Genomic DNA, 16559 nt, shown 5'->3' with positions numbered 1-16559 from the left:
ACACGAACATATTTATAAAACAGAAACAGACTCCCAGACATAGAAAACAAACTTATGGTTACCTGTAGGGGAGGGAGTGGGAAAGGATAAAGCGGGAGTTCGAGATTTGCAGACACTAATATATGTAAAATGGATAGGCAATAAGTACATACTGTACAGCACAGGGAACCATATTCAATGTCTTGTAGTAACTTATGGTGAAAAGGAATATGAAAATGAATGTTTGTATGTTCCTATATGACTGAAGCACTATGCTGTACACCAGAAACTGACACAACATTGTAAAATGACTATACTTCAATAAAAATATGAAAAAAAAAAAAAAAGAAAACAAAAACAAAAAAGGTACCTGAAGCCTGCTTCTGGCTTCAGTTCATGTTCACCTAGGAATTTTATGCTAAGGAAATGCTGCCTTTATATTATCTGTACCAACAGAGGTAATAAGAAGGTGCTAGTATATACCAATTTTAGGAAACTCACTAATTCAGTGAAAGAGTATTAGAAAATTTCATTTAGACCCATTTTATAATACATTTTTAAAGTACAGAGAATTAATTCTTACCAAATAAACTTAGAAGCCATGCCTGAGGTTCGAATCCTGGCTGCTCTTTGTTAGCAGCAGTGTGACCTTGGGCAAGTTACTTAACCTCTCTGTGCCTCAATTTCCTCATTGAGAAAATAGGAATATTGATGGCAGCTCATAAGGATGCTGTGAGGATTAAATGAATTAATTTATGTAAAGTTCTTAGAACAGTTCCTGACACATAACTGCTCAATAAATAAGATCACTAAAAATATATTTCAGTTTCACCTAATCTTTCTAAGATTCATTATTCATATGTCAAATGGGAAAAATGTCATCTGACACCCTACCACACAGAGTTGTCATGAAGGTTAAATGTACCAATCTACGTGAAAAGTCTCAGTCCACCCTCTTCAAAATGATTAATTTCCTTCTCAATCTCATTATGCTATTGAACATCCTTCAGATATGGACAAAAATTTCTCACCTTGCCCAACGTTTTACCCTTTTATTATCATAAATGTGTAATCTTTGTACTTCTATAGCCATTTATGTGCCGTGGGCTTAGAAAAGCCAAGCTCCTATTTAAAAAAAAAAAGCCAAATCTACGAAACTGTTGAATCCTGTAACGGTTTTTTTTTTTAAACATTAATAATTCTCTTCTTCACAGAAGATAAAGTCACATAAGATTTTTAATCACAGGACAGTTTCTGGTTGTCTCCTCAGGGCTGTCTTGACTTAGCACAGACAGGCACTGCTTGCCTGCAGAATTTGTGCACCGGGGAAGTATTCACTCCCTACCAGTTCAGACACCAGGCACTAAAACGTTAACAGTGCCACTTGGGGACTGCTCAACATTTTATATAATACTGCTTTTCATCCTCACAGCAAATCTATAGATTATTACTCAACTATTACATGTGAATTGAGAATAGAGCTTGCCAAACACCACATGGGTGGTAGGTGGCAAAATCAGGTTTTGAAACCACATCTGTCTGAACTCCAGCTGTGCTCTCCAGAACCCTGGAGACCACAGTGGGAGGGTGTCCCTGGGCCCAGATCCTCACCCCAAGCACAGTAGCTCTACTTCTGTCTGTTTTTACATATTGAGTTTTCTGATTTAGATTCATTAAACGGTTCTACTGTTACAAAAAAAGGGGAAAGGCAAAGGGGGGGGGGGGAGTTGAAAGGCATTTACATAACTCAACTCTGTACATTCAATGTAAAACTACAGCAATAAACCTTTTTCCATCATACAGTCTACCCCTAAGAGAAAGAGGCTCTATATTTAATTACAGAATCTTGGTAATTTATATAGAATTTATATATTCTATTAAAATATAATTTTTGTTTATTAGTAAATTTGCTGACGCATTTTAAAAGATGTATATTTTTCTTGTTACCTAAATATCAACCATACTTGTTGACTGGGAGTGTGAAACTAATGTCTAGTTTTGGATTTCTGAAATATTAGAGAAATTTTTACAGTTGGAATGACAGTAATCAGATTCATTGATACATCTTTGTAAAAATTTTGAGGTAGACTGTGCTTATTTAAAAAAACCTCAAGATAATTTTAACAGCAAAGCTCAACAGTTAAAGATGTACTTTTCTCTTTAATATGATCAGGGAGATGAAGAATCAAATCTTGGTTTGCCCATCAGTCCCTTCATGGATCGTTCTTCCCCTCAACTAGCAAAACTCCAAGAATCTTTTATCACCCACATAGTGGGTCCCCTGTGTCACTCCTATGATGCTGCTGGTTTGCTACCGGGTCAGTGGATAGAAGCAGAAGAGGACGATGAAACTGAAAGCTGCTATGAAGAAGATGGTGAAGAATTAGATACAGAGGATGAAGAAATTGAAGACAATCTAAATTCTAGTAAGAATACAGGGATGCTGTCATTTCTTTAATGTTATTAACTGCAAATGTCCACTTAATTGGGATTCGGATCTTTGTTTTTAAGATACAGATTCAGTAGTTATATCTTAAGTAACGACTGTCTAAACGTTAATATTGAATAGCCTCGTTTTGACTAACTACTGTTTGGGTGCCCTGCTAATGCTGCCACACAACAAGCATCCTTAGCTGAAGCAGCATCTCTGGAGGTGTTGGGCTCTCCCTGTGCACGCATGCTGGGGCTGCCACCAGAACTCAGTGTATGTGAGGTGACTGGGCCCTGGTGGCTAGTCCCCCCTTGCCTGACCCCTCCTCACACCACTCTCCTGTCTGTTAACATGCCCTTCATATAGACTTAGGAAATAGTTCAGCACAGCTGGGAGAAGTGGAAAACCACATATTCCCTGACTCTGAAAGGAAAACCAAGTTGTGTGGCATTATGGCTTTGAACTTCCAAACTGTAATGCATAGTTTTCTATATAAAGCAATGAGTATAAATGGAAAATGAAAAAGAAACATGTTATCTTTGTAACTATAAATGAAGTCAGTTATTTGCTTTTTAAAGTAGTATTTAAATTACATCTAGCTAATTATTTTTGTTTCCCAAGCATGCTATAAATCAGAACAGATAACTACAAAGAACTCCCTCCCACCCTACCTTGCATTCAGGATTAACATAGTGAAGAGTAATCTTATGCCATTACCACCTGATGTCATTTTGGGAGAGTTGACTGGCTTCTAAAAATTATTTATACTTACCAAAATTGTGATAATTGTGTTTAATACATTTTTTAAAACCTCTTAAAATGTTGGTTTTTACTTTGCATTATTATTTATCACTTGAAATCTCAGTCCCAGCCTCCCTTCTCCCCCAACTCCCACCTCACCCAGTCTTCCCTAATCCTCTTCTCTATTTTTATCTATAATAACATCATCTAACAACAAGCTTGTGTCTTGCTCCTTTGCTCGTCTAGGTCTTCCCACCAGAAACAGCGCTCCATAGTGCAGGGATATTTCAGTCTTCTTATAACTATAACCCCTAGCAGTTAGGTAAATGTCTGGAATACAGCAGGCACTCAGATACTTATTGAATGATTGGATCATATTGCTATGATTAGAATACATGTGTTTTAAATTTCACAGAACCACAAAGGAGGAAAGGCAGGCGGCGAATATTTTGTCAGCTAATGCACCACCTCACCGAAAACCACAAGATATGGAAGGAAATAATAGAGGAAGAAGAGAAATGTAAAGTGGATGGGACTAAACTGCAGGTGGAGAATTCTTCCTTACCTCAAGGAGATGAGATTCAGGTCATTGAAGAAGCAGATGAAGAGGAAGAGAGACAGCTGGAATAAAAAGGGCGTAAGGCCCCAAGGGCTGCACCAGGTGGAGGAAGTCACTGCCTAGTGCTCACTGTGCTGACTCCAAAAGGACAGGACCGCTCCTCGGGGACAGGCCTTGACACTTTGAGAAGACCCTTGCTGTGCTGGCAGCGTCCCACTCTGGTGCACTTTCACCGCACGAACTGAAAACGTATCCACAGAGCTTGGCTTCAGACGACTTGTGTTGCCAAGCTCTTATTTAATGCCTTTACTGGTGTATAAATACTTTGTTGTAATACTGCTTTGCTGGCTAGAAGGCTCTTATTGTTCATGAGGGGGGAGCTATAACTAAAAACTCAAGTGACTTCAATTTCCAAAGTGGCCAAAACTTTTTTGCTTTCATGAAAACAGGATTCAAAACAAACAAAGAAACAGAAACAAAACAACACATACACCAAAAATAGGACTCATATTTCCAAATGTGTCTTTTATGTCTTGGGATATTTTAGGAAGGAAAAAAAAAATCTGTGCCTATCTGAAAAAGAAATCCAGTGTTGCCTTGAGGGGTCTGTTCAACGCAGTACAATGTTCAGTGCTGTTCTCCAGCTAGGTTTATCCATGAAGGACTGAGTAACCTTTGTTATATTTAACAAAATCCAGGTGCATCAATTTCTGATGCTTTTTACTGCTGTTACCTACCGTGTGTTCTTTCTGTTTGGGGTACTCAGGTTTGCTTTGGACGTCAGAAGTCTGAATTCCAGATTCATTGACTCTATATTCCATGGTTGAATTTTTAAAGGTGTTTAGTTTTAATGAAGGGATTTTATTCTTTAGTTAAAACTGTTCTTATTTTTACTCTTGCTCAGGATTAGTATTTTTAAACATTTAGTTTAATATTAACACAGCAGAACTTGTCAGAAGGAAAAAAAAAGTATCTTAATATTGATGTTTAACCGTCTATGAAATGAGCATTATTTTCTCTCTTCTTACATAAATTTGAGACTAATTAAAGCCAAGAAAAAGATGTGTATCTTTTGCCTTAATACAGAAGTTAAATGAAATTCATCACATCAGAGATAAAGAACATGTGAAATAGTGTGAGCTCTAAACGCCACATACATTGAATAATTGGAATATGTGCTTATCTTTAGGTCCATATCTTGGGTGTCATGTGTTTAGTTACTGTAAAACTAATGTTCATCTTTCTGTTCATTTCCGTCTGCCATGAGACTACGTGACAGAAATGACCTGTGACTACTCAATACTTCTAGAGCCAAACTGCAAGCTTAATTTTTGAGATAAAGTAAATTGTGGGAGTACTGATTTAATTTTTATATTAAAAAAATCTAAATATTTTAGTAAATCATTTTACACAAAAGCACATTAAGATAATTGCAAAGAAAATAGACCATGTTTATATACTTGTTGGGGACCAAATATAGCCTAGTTGTGGAAATTTTTTGAAGATAAAGAGAACAGCCAAAATAATAGCAAGACGGTAGACTAATATTTTTCATTATTTTTGGAAACCATATTATATTGGGTCCATGCACCTTTTGTTGACAGTGAAACCATTAATTTTCAAAGGTAATTCTTTTATTTAAAGTATGTCAGCAGGCAGTTTCTTACCTTCCTAGAATATTTAGCTTATCTAAAAGGTATCAATTAAAAATCTATGTTAGTGTTGAATGTCTTGATCCTGTATGGTATCGTAATATTTAATGACTCACTAAGCTTTATTTATTAGATACGTTGTGTGTTGAGTTCCTTCCTACTACTTTTGCTACCATTGCCACATCACTGTAAACTGGTCCTTCATTACTGAGTAATAAAATTTTAACTAATTTATTATTGAGTTTGCCCTTATAATGTATATATCCTGTGCTTCTGTTTCTCTAGAGTACATTTTACATATTTCTGCTATTGCAAAGTACATATATGTATAAATTCACACATGTGCATGTATGCATAATGAGACTCAAATTTCCTCACTTTCTATTTTATTAAAATTTTGTACTGGGCTGTTTAGTGTGTATTTTTATTTTCTCAAAAGAAGCATGTTTTTATTCTCTTAAAAATGCTATTACTGAAAACTCAATTTAAAGTAATTTAACCCTTTAATTATTTAACCTTTGTTAAATAATTGACATGTATTAAAATAACTCGAACACTAAAAAGTGTTCTTGGTGAAACTTAAAGTCATAAATTTTAAAAATGAATGTTAAGTATAAACAGCACTATTAGATGGACTCTCGCTTGAGAAATTATTACAAGCCATATTGGAGATTCTATTTTGGTTACTACTGAATCAGATTAGTTTTTTTTTTTTTTATTAGAATCATTTTCATCATGAATTTGCTGTTGTTTTAAGTCATAGTCTTTAAGAAATAATCTTGTAGTGCTGTCATGTATCTATGTGCTTACTGACATTTTTCTCCATAAAAATCTGCTTTTAAAGTTATTTCATGATTTGAAGGCTATATCCAGCTATTCTCACTACTCTGCTGGTGCTGTTGTATTTTTCTACTTATTTTTACAAGAATCCTGGAAATTCTGGTATTGCTTAAGTCTCTGTCTACATTGTATCATCTGGTAGGAACAAAAGAGAGGAATAGAGCCAACTCTGGTCTCTCCATTATACTTGCCAGGCCAATCTGAGCAGCCCTAGAGGGTGTGTGGGGACGACTGGTACGTGGAGCTAGATGAAAGCTTCCCAGAGGCAAGGGAGTTTAATGCTGAGAACTGAAGACTTAACGAGTTACTTTGGAAATGACTGTTTGTGGACAGAGAATAACAATGTGTAGAGGCCAGGAAAGGAGACAGCATCCCTACTTTGGAAGAGCCAAAAGAGATTTAGGGTGGCTGGAACTTAGAGTGCAAAAAGAGGGAATGGTAGAGAGAGGGTGGTTAATGAAGGGCCTTGTAAAGCATGACATACCACTTAAATTTTATTCCAAAAGGAAATGGGAAAAAATTTAGAGTTTAAATCTGAAAGTGACATAATTAAATTCACACTTTACGAGGATCATTGAAGTAACATGTTGAGTAGAAGAGTAAGATTAGACATGAAGAGGCCTCAGGGATCCACACTCAGGGATAGACTGCAGAACGGGAAACGAATGGACTTGAGATTTAAGATGCAGGCTCAATTTGCCCAGATTAATTGCATATGATGGTAAGAAAGAGATGATGGTGACTTTCAGATTTGCGATTTGGGCAACTGTCAGTGTAATTCACTGAGACAGGGTGTACTGGAGAAGGAGGTCTTGGATGTGATGGAGGGTATATTCTATTGGTTCTCTTTCTCTGGAGAACCTTGATAAAACTGCAGACACAAGGAAACAAACGTAAGTTAAAAGTAGCAGAAACAGCAGATTTAAACTCCTCAGAATATCTTCAGATGCTGCACTGCATTATCAAAAACAATACAAAAGAAGCATGTACGAAATGTTTAAGGAAATAAAATATGGAATGACAAAAAAATGAGCAAGCAATAAGAGATTAAAAAGTCACCAGGAAGGAACAGCTATTAGACTGACAGTAAACTTCTCAATACCAACAGTGGAAGCCAGAAGAGACTGCAATAATATCTTCTAGTACTCATGATGCATTAGTTATAAAAATCACTAAGAACAATGCCTATGATACGTGATAAAAAAATATTTTAGGTATTTCTGTTTCGTTACAGCCCTTATAACATAGATGTTATTATGTTTTGTAGAGGAGAAAATTCACCAAGTACGTAAAATACACATATTTATCTAATAGTCTCAAAAATACATGAATCAAAAGTTGGTAGAACTACAGAGAAAAACTGACAAATCTACAACCTGAGTGGGAAATTAAACACATTCAGTAAGGTAAATAGACCAGAAGTTAGTAAAAATATAAATAGCACAATGAACAGTCTTGTATTATTATTGGACATACATAGAACCAAATCCAACAGAGACCATTTTTCTTAAACATACAAAGAACATATATAAAAGTTGACCATGTACTTGTCTATAAAGACAGTAAATTTCAGACTATGTATCAAACCATGTTCCCTGATCATAAAGCAATTAATTAGCAATAAATAACATGGTTGAGAATCAACATACTAAAAGTCCCTGAGGGGCAGGCATGAAAGAGGGCCACCCAGATCTGCTCTGCCCCTCCCTCTGCATCCTCCATCACCTACTCCTCAGGTGCCTCCTCTCTGTCTTAGGGCGGCTACTGAAGCTGCAGTCAGGCCAGGCCCCTTCACTGCTTTCCCTGCTATTTGCTGTCCCTTCCCTGTTGACAGCCCTAATGGATTCTACAGATTAAACATTCACAGCCCTCTCTAGTTGCCCTGGGATTAGCCTGTCAGACAACGGGAGAAACTACTCTTGCTCCCGATTCTAATGGAATAATTTACCATAAATGGCCTCCCTTTCCCCTCCAAGGAGCCCAGACTCCTTAGACAAATGGAGGTGAGCAAGGGCTGCCTCTAATGGGATGAAGGAAGAGAAATCAGCTGTCCAAATGGAGTCATTGTCAGAGCAGCTGCTATATTAAGTGAGAGACACTGAAAGCTTCAAATCCTTCTTATAAACTAATCATTCCTGGTGGGGAGGTGCAGCCAAGAGCACTGCAGAACCCAGGCTGCATGCTCCAGGGTGGGACTTTCAAATAGGACAGGAGGTGATGGGGGTGCTCCTCTTCCCTGTTCACTTCCTACATCCTTCTTCCTCCCCTTCTCCCCACCCCTCCTCCTCATGCCTGCTCTGTCCTGTCCTTGCATCTGAAGAGATTCCTTGGAGACTTATTCCTACTCAGTTTCAGAGATAAGGTCTGTCCCAAACCCCTGCTCTGGGCTCAAGTGTCTTCCACTAGTAGAAGATTAAGATGCCTGATACCACCTGGCACTGGTGCTTTCCTGGGAACCAGGACTCTGAGGGGTTGCTGACCAGGGAACATTTTCCAGGTCCATAAACTTCCCCACCAAGAGGGATGCTGCACAGGGTTATCTTGTTTATTTACCCATTACTAATTCACTCATTCAATAAATATTTATTTTCAACACAAACAAGGTGAATCCCACCTTTCTTCTACAAAGAACAGCCCAGCAGCAGAGATAACTACGTGCACATGGCAGGACACTCACTGTAGTTGCAGCTAAGACACCACAGCGATGGCACTGACAAGATTCCCTTGTCAATATACTCAGTTCATGGTCATTAGTCCGTGGAGACCATATGAGTTGCAGTATGCCAGGAGAAGACTTCTAGGAGGAAAGAGAATTAGATGGTGTCCATTGCCCTGGTTAACTAGACTTACTGCCATCATTTTGCATTAGATATAAATATCTTATCATTATGTTGTACACCTGAAACTAATGTCAATTGTATCTATTTAAAAAAAGACCTAGTGAGAGGTGAGGGGAGACCAACACAGTAGAGCAGATACTTGTTGTTTATGGTTGCCAGACTAATTTCTAGATCCTACCTGCTGGCAGATGTAGGACACTCCTCAATGTACTGCTAACCTTGTGTAGACAGATTCAAGAAACAGGCAAGACTGAGCTTGCCTGTGAAGATCCCCCATGCCCACAGTTGAACTTCGCAGGAGAAGAGAAAGATAGACAGCAATACCTGCAGTGCCTCAACCTTCTGAAGAAAAGAGAGACAATTTAAGGATTGAATAGGAGGTAGAAAATACGAAGGTTTGATTGCCTACCTTTCCTTCCTGGGAAAGTTCTCAGTCTCCATGTGGTTTAGACCACCTTGTTGGAATCACATGAGCCACTCCCTCTGGCCACAGTTCATTGATCCAAGAATTAACAGCAAACCCAAGTTCTAACCCATAGACTAAGCTTAGTCCATCACATTCCTCCTCAAGAATTTGAACTAGTAAACTAAGAAATCAAAATTAAGAACTTCACACCACACTATCTAATAGGAGAGGTATTGGACTTATAAGGTCACTGCAATGGGCCGAATTTTTGTGTTTCCCCAAATTCATATGTTGAGACCTAATCCCCAGTGTGATGGTTTTTGGAGGTGGGGCCTTTGGGAGGTAATTAGGCCAAGAGGATGGTTATGAAAGGGAAAATTAACAGAAGTTAACATAACTAAACACATTAGTTAAAGGAGAAAAAAGACTGATTATCCCAATAAGTGGGAAAAAATGATAAAAGTTACCCTTTCTTCATTTAAGAAAAAAGAGGAATGAAAGGATGGATGGCTGGATGGGAGGGGAAAAAAAAGAGAAACCTAGAATATAAGGGAACTTCAGTTTTGGGACTATGCACAATGATAGTCAATGTCATGTTTAACAATGAAATGTTAGTTTAAACAGACCAGAATGCTCACCATTATCATTTTTCATCAACATTGTACTGAAGGTTCTAACCAAAGTAGTAAGAAATAAAAGCCATAATAATTGGAAAGAAACAAAACTGTCATTTATAGAGGCTATGATTATCTAATAGAAAATCTGAAAGAACTGAGAAAAAGAATTTTTCAAAATAAGAAGTTTACCACCATTGTCATATACTACCAGTGTACAAATTTCTACCGCATTTTCAGAGAATAGCATCAAATTCTGTCACCAATTTTAGTTTGGAAATGGTCCCCAAGTTCAGGGTCCCAGACTCACTTCAATTCTCTTAACAAGGCTTCATACATCGTCAAAATTCCTAGCTGGGGGTAGGATGGGTCCCTGCTTTTTTCAAGGAAAGCTTTTAAAGAGGATATTCACAGTTAATGTCATCAGGAAGACAGACATTGTAAGTGGAGATCTGGTTGCAAATGCTTTGTCTCAGTCTATTTTCGCTTAATAGCCGTCTCAATATTATCAGCCTGAATGAAGACAAAGAAGATCCAAAAAGATATAAAATATCCACCATTAAGAAGAGTTAGTATGTTTCATTGCATTTAAGTTCAAATGACTGCTTTCAGTAAAGGATAAATGGAGAAGGGCTGGTTTAATAAGCCCTCTGATGATAAAAGCCCTCGGAGCTGTTGTCAATTACCTGTTTCTCCGGTTAAAAAAAAAAAAAAAAGGCAAAAGTTGTCTTAAATTGCATTCCTCAAAATATACTGTCTGCATCCACCCCACACTGAAATAGCCAGATAAAATAAATGGAACATTGGTAAATTAAAAGAGGTCCAGAGAAGAGTGACAAGAGCCAAATCAGATAAAGAATCTATGATATTTTAGCCTGGAGAAGCAAAGATTCACAGAACTCAAGTGAAAGCTTTCTTCCAATGTTTAAAATGGGAGCCACATATTTAAATACCTACCAGACTAGACAGAAAGTTCAAATTAACGATGTGGACTTGGTGTAGTAGTACAAGTGTATATATCATGCAAAAAGGCCACAACTTTTGCTCCAATTATTTTTTGCTATGCGAAATGCCAGCCCAGCATTGATGGAATATCACATTTTTTTAGAGAAAAGCTGAAAATACAGATTTTTACAGGAAATCTAGATTTTTAATTGTTAACTTAATTTTTAAAATTAAACCTAAATATTCTGGAACGAATTCCAATGTGGGAGTGTGGTTTCCCCACATCACCAGAAAGCAATTATCCGACAGAAGCTGGGTGTCCTACAATTCAACTCTTCTGACACAACTCACCCGGAGATAGCAACAGATTCCACAAGTTAAGGGCTCTGTCCCACAAGACAGCCCCTACCTCAGACGCCAGTCTCAATTCCAGGTTGTTACCTGAACTTCTGACCAACTGGCTATAAATCAGAGGTTCCCACACCCCCTCCTTGGGTTCAATGAATTTACTAGACCAGCTCACAAAACTTAGAAAACCAATTTACTCACCAGATCACAGGTTGATTACAGAGGATATTAAAGATTTCGGAATCAACAGCCAGATGGAGATACATAGGGCAAGGTCCTGAACAAAGGAACTTCAGTCCTCTTGGAGTTTGGGGCCTGGCACAGTGGCACGTTGGAGGCATTATGCCTCACCGACCTGGAAGGTCTCTGAAGCCCCTCCTTTTGGATTTTTACGGAGACTCTCTGTTACACTGGCATGGTTGATTAAATCACTCGGCAAGGATGATTAATTCAACCTCCAGACCCTTTTTCCTCCTCCTTTGTAGTCAGGGGGTGGGGCTGAAAGTCCCAACCCTCTAATTAAGGTGGTTCCTCTGATAACCAGCCCTCCCCCACCTTAGGTGATTTCCAAAATCACCTCATTAACATAAACCCAATTGTTGTGGAAAGAGGCTTGTTTGAATAACAAGACACTCCTTTCACCTTAATGCCTCTGAAGCATTTTTTTTCAGGAATTGAGGACTAGGAACCAAATATTGTAACAACAGATGCTCCCACTGGTCTTATTGTTTAGGAAACTCCCAAGAGTTTGGGAAATGTGAGCCAGGAACAATGGATGAAAACTAAATATATTTATTGTGGGTTTTTGTGAGTCAGGCATTTAGAAATGGCTTGTCTGAGCAGTTCTGGCTCAGGATCTCTCATGAGATCACAATCAGTTGTAGCTGGGTCTGCAATCAGTTAAGCTTTGAGGAGAATCTACTTCCAAGTTGGTTCACTCACATGGTTGGCAAGTTGATCCAGGCAGTTGGTGGGAGGCCTCAGTTTCTCTCCATGTGGGCCTCTCCACAGGACTGCTTGAGTGTCATCACGGCAAGAGGACTGGCTTCCCCCAGAGTGAGCAAAGAGACCAAGGTGAAAAACTGCAATGCTTTTAGACAACTTAGAATTCACACGCCATCACTTCCCTCACAGTCTATTCCTTACACAGACCAGCTGTGATTAACAAGGTTGTGTAAACCAGGTGAGGATCATTGAAGGTATTTCTGGAGGCTGGCTACCACATTCTGTATGTGGGGTTTCCTTGTTTTGTTTTAAGGTGATTTATCTTGGACATCTCTCCATATTACTATATAGAGGAAACTATATACAGCTGTAAAATATTCTATTATAGAATATACTATTCCTCTTCTGATAGATATGTTGTTACATCAACTTTTTGGTTTCATTTTGCTATTAGAAATAACATATCAGTGAATAACCCGCACTTACGTCTCCTTCATAAGTGTTCAAGTGTATCTGCTGGAGAGATTCCTAAGAAATGGTATTGTTCAGTCAGAAGGTAAATATGTCTATTATTTGATAGATAATACCAAACTGTCCTCAGGAAATGTCTGTGAATTTGCACCTATATATGAAAGGGCATGTTTCAGCACAGCCTTCTCAATAGTGATTATTGTCAAATTCTAGGATTTTTGACAATACGGTAGATGAGATGTTATCTTAGTAAAGTTTATATTTGTATTTCTTGAGTAAAATATAGTTATCTTTTTAGATGTTTACAATGTGGTGTATATTATGTGAACTGCCAAGTCTTTTGACCAATGTTTTCTATAGCATTATTGAAACTTTTTCTTCTGTGTTCTTACATTAAGGAGATTAGTCTTTTGTTTGCGATGAGATTTGCATATTTATTCCTAGCTTGTTTCCACTTATGGTGTTGTTTGCCTTGTAGAAGATTTATGTTGTTGTTTTTATGTTGTGTTTTATTGTTTCTATAGTATATATCGCAATAGAATATTGTACAGCTATATAAAGAATGATAAAGTTTTCTATGTGGAGATATGGAGAGATCTCCAGGATAAATCATATTAAACTAAACAAAAAAGTTTACAGAATGTAAACAAAGGATGTTGCAGCCATCAAGCCATCAGCCAGCCACCCCCATCAGTGCACCCTAAGGGGATTCAGGATGGAGAAAAAACAAGATACTAGCCTTAGACAGTTAAGACGCATATCAGAGGAAGAATTTTAAAAAGCCCAGATTCTTGCATCTTCCCATACAGAGAAAAGCACTAAATTCACTAACTTGAGATATTTGGTTTTTCTTTAGCAATATTTTGATGTTTGACTTCCCTGGGTTTTTTGTTTTTTTGTTTTTTTTGTTTTTTTTTTGCAAAAACTCCTACATGTCTTGGCTCCTCTCTTATCTCTGACAGGCTGTATCCCAGGCTTATATTCTCTGTAATGCCCCAAATAAAGCATAATTCTTCACTTTTAGGCTATGCTTTTTTTCAGTCGACAGTAGTATATCAAGGCATATGCTATGAGATATGAATTCAAATTTTTAGCTGTTTTCCAAATGATTCAAAAGTAGTCCCAATACCATTTATTAAAAAGTCCATCTTTGCTCCACTATATTTGAATTTGAATTTATTTCTGACTTTCTTTGCATTTCTATTTTTCTGTCTAATCATTTCATTATTACACTATTTTAATTATTCAAACTCTATAGCTTATTTCAATACCTGATAGGGCTAAAACTCCCACACTGCTATTCTTTTTGTAGCTATTCTTTCACTTTTTCATGTGAATTTTAGAAACAGTTTGTCTGGTTCTATGGGAAAAAAAAACAAAAACAAAAACCCTGATCTTATTAAATTCATATGTTAGCCTAGGGAGAACTGACATCTTTGTTATCTTCTTATCCAAGAACATATCTATCCATTTTGGCTCTGTAGGGAAACAGAATTTGCCACCCTAAAATATGTCTCTTTGGCATATTGTTTTAAGCTGGTTATTTTCTGAGAAACAGCAGACTTGGGGAAAACTCTGAAATCCCAGTGACATTAAAATTTGTAAGGGAAAACTCCAACTGTAAAGGTGTCTCCCTCTCCATACCTAGAAGAGGATGAACAAATCTCTAGAAACTTTTAGAAATGGGGAAGTCCAGGACTTAAATCTGCATCACAATCACCCTTGTTTACTGTGCTTTTCTTGGTAACCTCCCATAACTGATTCTCCCCACCTTGATCATCCTCTTTGTCTTTAGCTGAGAATGGCTTTAAGGTGAGGGCTTTAGCCATTTTGACTCAGTTTTCCTGATGCTTTCCCATGTATAAATGTTATCAAATTTTTGTTTGATTCTCTGTTAATCTTGCATATTAATTTAATTCTTAGATCGGCCACAGGAATTTAGAAGGGTAGAAGAAAATTTCTTACTCCCTGACAGCTCTTTCAAGAATGTTTTAGTGTTTTTTTCCACTCATCTTTTGCATATTCTTATGTTTATCCCTCGTATTTTATTTCTGTTATATTGAAAAATGGAACTTTCTCTTCCATTTATCTACTAATGGTTGCTGTACACATAATAGCTACTGATGTTTTGTCTTTTAATTTTATATCCTATTACTTTATCTTACTATTTTTCTCATAAATTATATGGGAATATAATAGTCATATTATCTGCAAAGTTTTACTCTTTCCAGTTCTTTCACTCTAATGTCCTTGTATTAGCTAATACCTTCAATACAATGTGAAAACAGTATGGAGATAGTAGACTCATTTTTTTTCGTTCTTAAGGGAATCCTCCAATATTTTCACATCAGTTTTGGAATGTGTACATATATATTAAGTATACACATATTTGTATATAAACACGTTTTATAGGTATAAATATGTATAGATGCATGTATTCACTTTATCAATTTGTATTTTATTGAACGTTGAATTTTTTCAAATGCCTTTTTAGCATCTATAAGCTTGTTCACATGCATTTTCTCTGCAAATGATTAATAATGTTTTCTAATATTGAACCATTTATATATTCACGGAATAAACTCTACTTGACCATAATGCATTAATTTTAAAATGCAGCGTTGGATCTTTCCTTAATAATTTATTTAGATTTTAAAATTTATAGCCGTAAGTTTGCTGTTGTTTTAATTCTAAAAAAGCATTCAAAATTTCCTTTTTAGTTCTATGCTCTAGAACAGTTCAAATAGTTTTCTGACGGCCACATCTTTGGCAACTTTCTCTTTTATGAAAACTGGTCTGTTGATACCATCTCTTCTAGGGTCAACACTGGTAAATTATATCTTCATAGAGATTACCCATTTCATTCAGGTCTTCAAACTTCTTTGCAATAAGTTGTATAAATCAACTTCTTATGATTATTAAAGTTCTGCTTCTGGATTATTCTCCTTTGTCATTTCATATTTTGAGTATTTATGCTGTCTTCCCTTTTTCTTGAATAATCAGGATAGCTACTAGTTTGATTAATTCCAGAATCATCAAACTTTTTTGTACAGGGGCCAAAATAAATATTTTAGGCTTTGCAGGCCAAGCATCTTATGTAGGTATTTATATATATAAAAGAGTAAAAATTTTCTACACAATTTTTATTACATTCAAAATATAATTATAGTAATAATTAAGTACTTTAAAAGAATACTGATCTACTAATAAAAAAGGAATTCTTTCTTGGGAGACAAAATTTTGCTTAATTGGGGTTCAAAGTTTGTGTTTCCTACTATTCAAAACATTACAAATGTCCATCTGTTAATGCTGATCTGTAATGAGATTCACGTTTCATATTTGAAAGTGCTTTTTTACACAGATGGGTATTGCCAAATACTGATATCATCCATGAGCATCTGATTTTAATCCAGTAAATTAATCACTGGGAAAGATGTATAGAATTCTATTAAATTCTCTGATATTTGCCTTTTAGCATGCCATTACTTTGGAAACTAATCACTTGCAGTTAAAGGTTAGGTGGAAGCTCCTTAATTGCACAGTTAAACAATATGGATATTTTCTTTGCACTTGCATCCAGGTCCAAAAAAGAGCTTCTGGAACTTTAGTTTGAGCTCACAAAATATATCTGCTGAAAAGGTGCATGCGAATGGAGGCCCCACTGCTTGTTTTAACTGCTGACGGCACAAGAAGTATATAAAGCAGCTTGACGTTACTTTGATTCAAAATGTTAGCTTGTTGTTGAAACGACTTCACCTCAGTATGTTTCCCATAAAAACATTGTTTTG

At 36.7% G+C, this 16559-nt stretch overlaps 1 protein-coding gene across 1 annotated transcript in view; it reads left to right on the top strand.

The window, feature by feature from the left end:
- Positions 1 to 5770, top strand: part of PDE3B (phosphodiesterase 3B) — a 130127-nt gene extending 124357 nt beyond the window's left edge. Inside the window, 2 exon segments of the mRNA XM_032488971.1 lie at positions 2153 to 2405; positions 3567 to 5770. Coding sequence (XP_032344862.1) covers positions 2153 to 2405; positions 3567 to 3781 — 468 coding nt within the window. The 3' untranslated portion in view covers positions 3782 to 5770.
- The last annotated feature ends 10789 nt before the right edge of the window (positions 5771 to 16559 follow it).

This window comes from Camelus ferus, chromosome 10 (genome assembly GCF_009834535.1).
Source record: "Camelus ferus isolate YT-003-E chromosome 10, BCGSAC_Cfer_1.0, whole genome shotgun sequence".
Classification (NCBI taxonomy): Eukaryota; Metazoa; Chordata; class Mammalia; order Artiodactyla; family Camelidae; genus Camelus; species Camelus ferus.
This window is presented reverse-complemented; position numbering and strand designations above follow the sequence as displayed.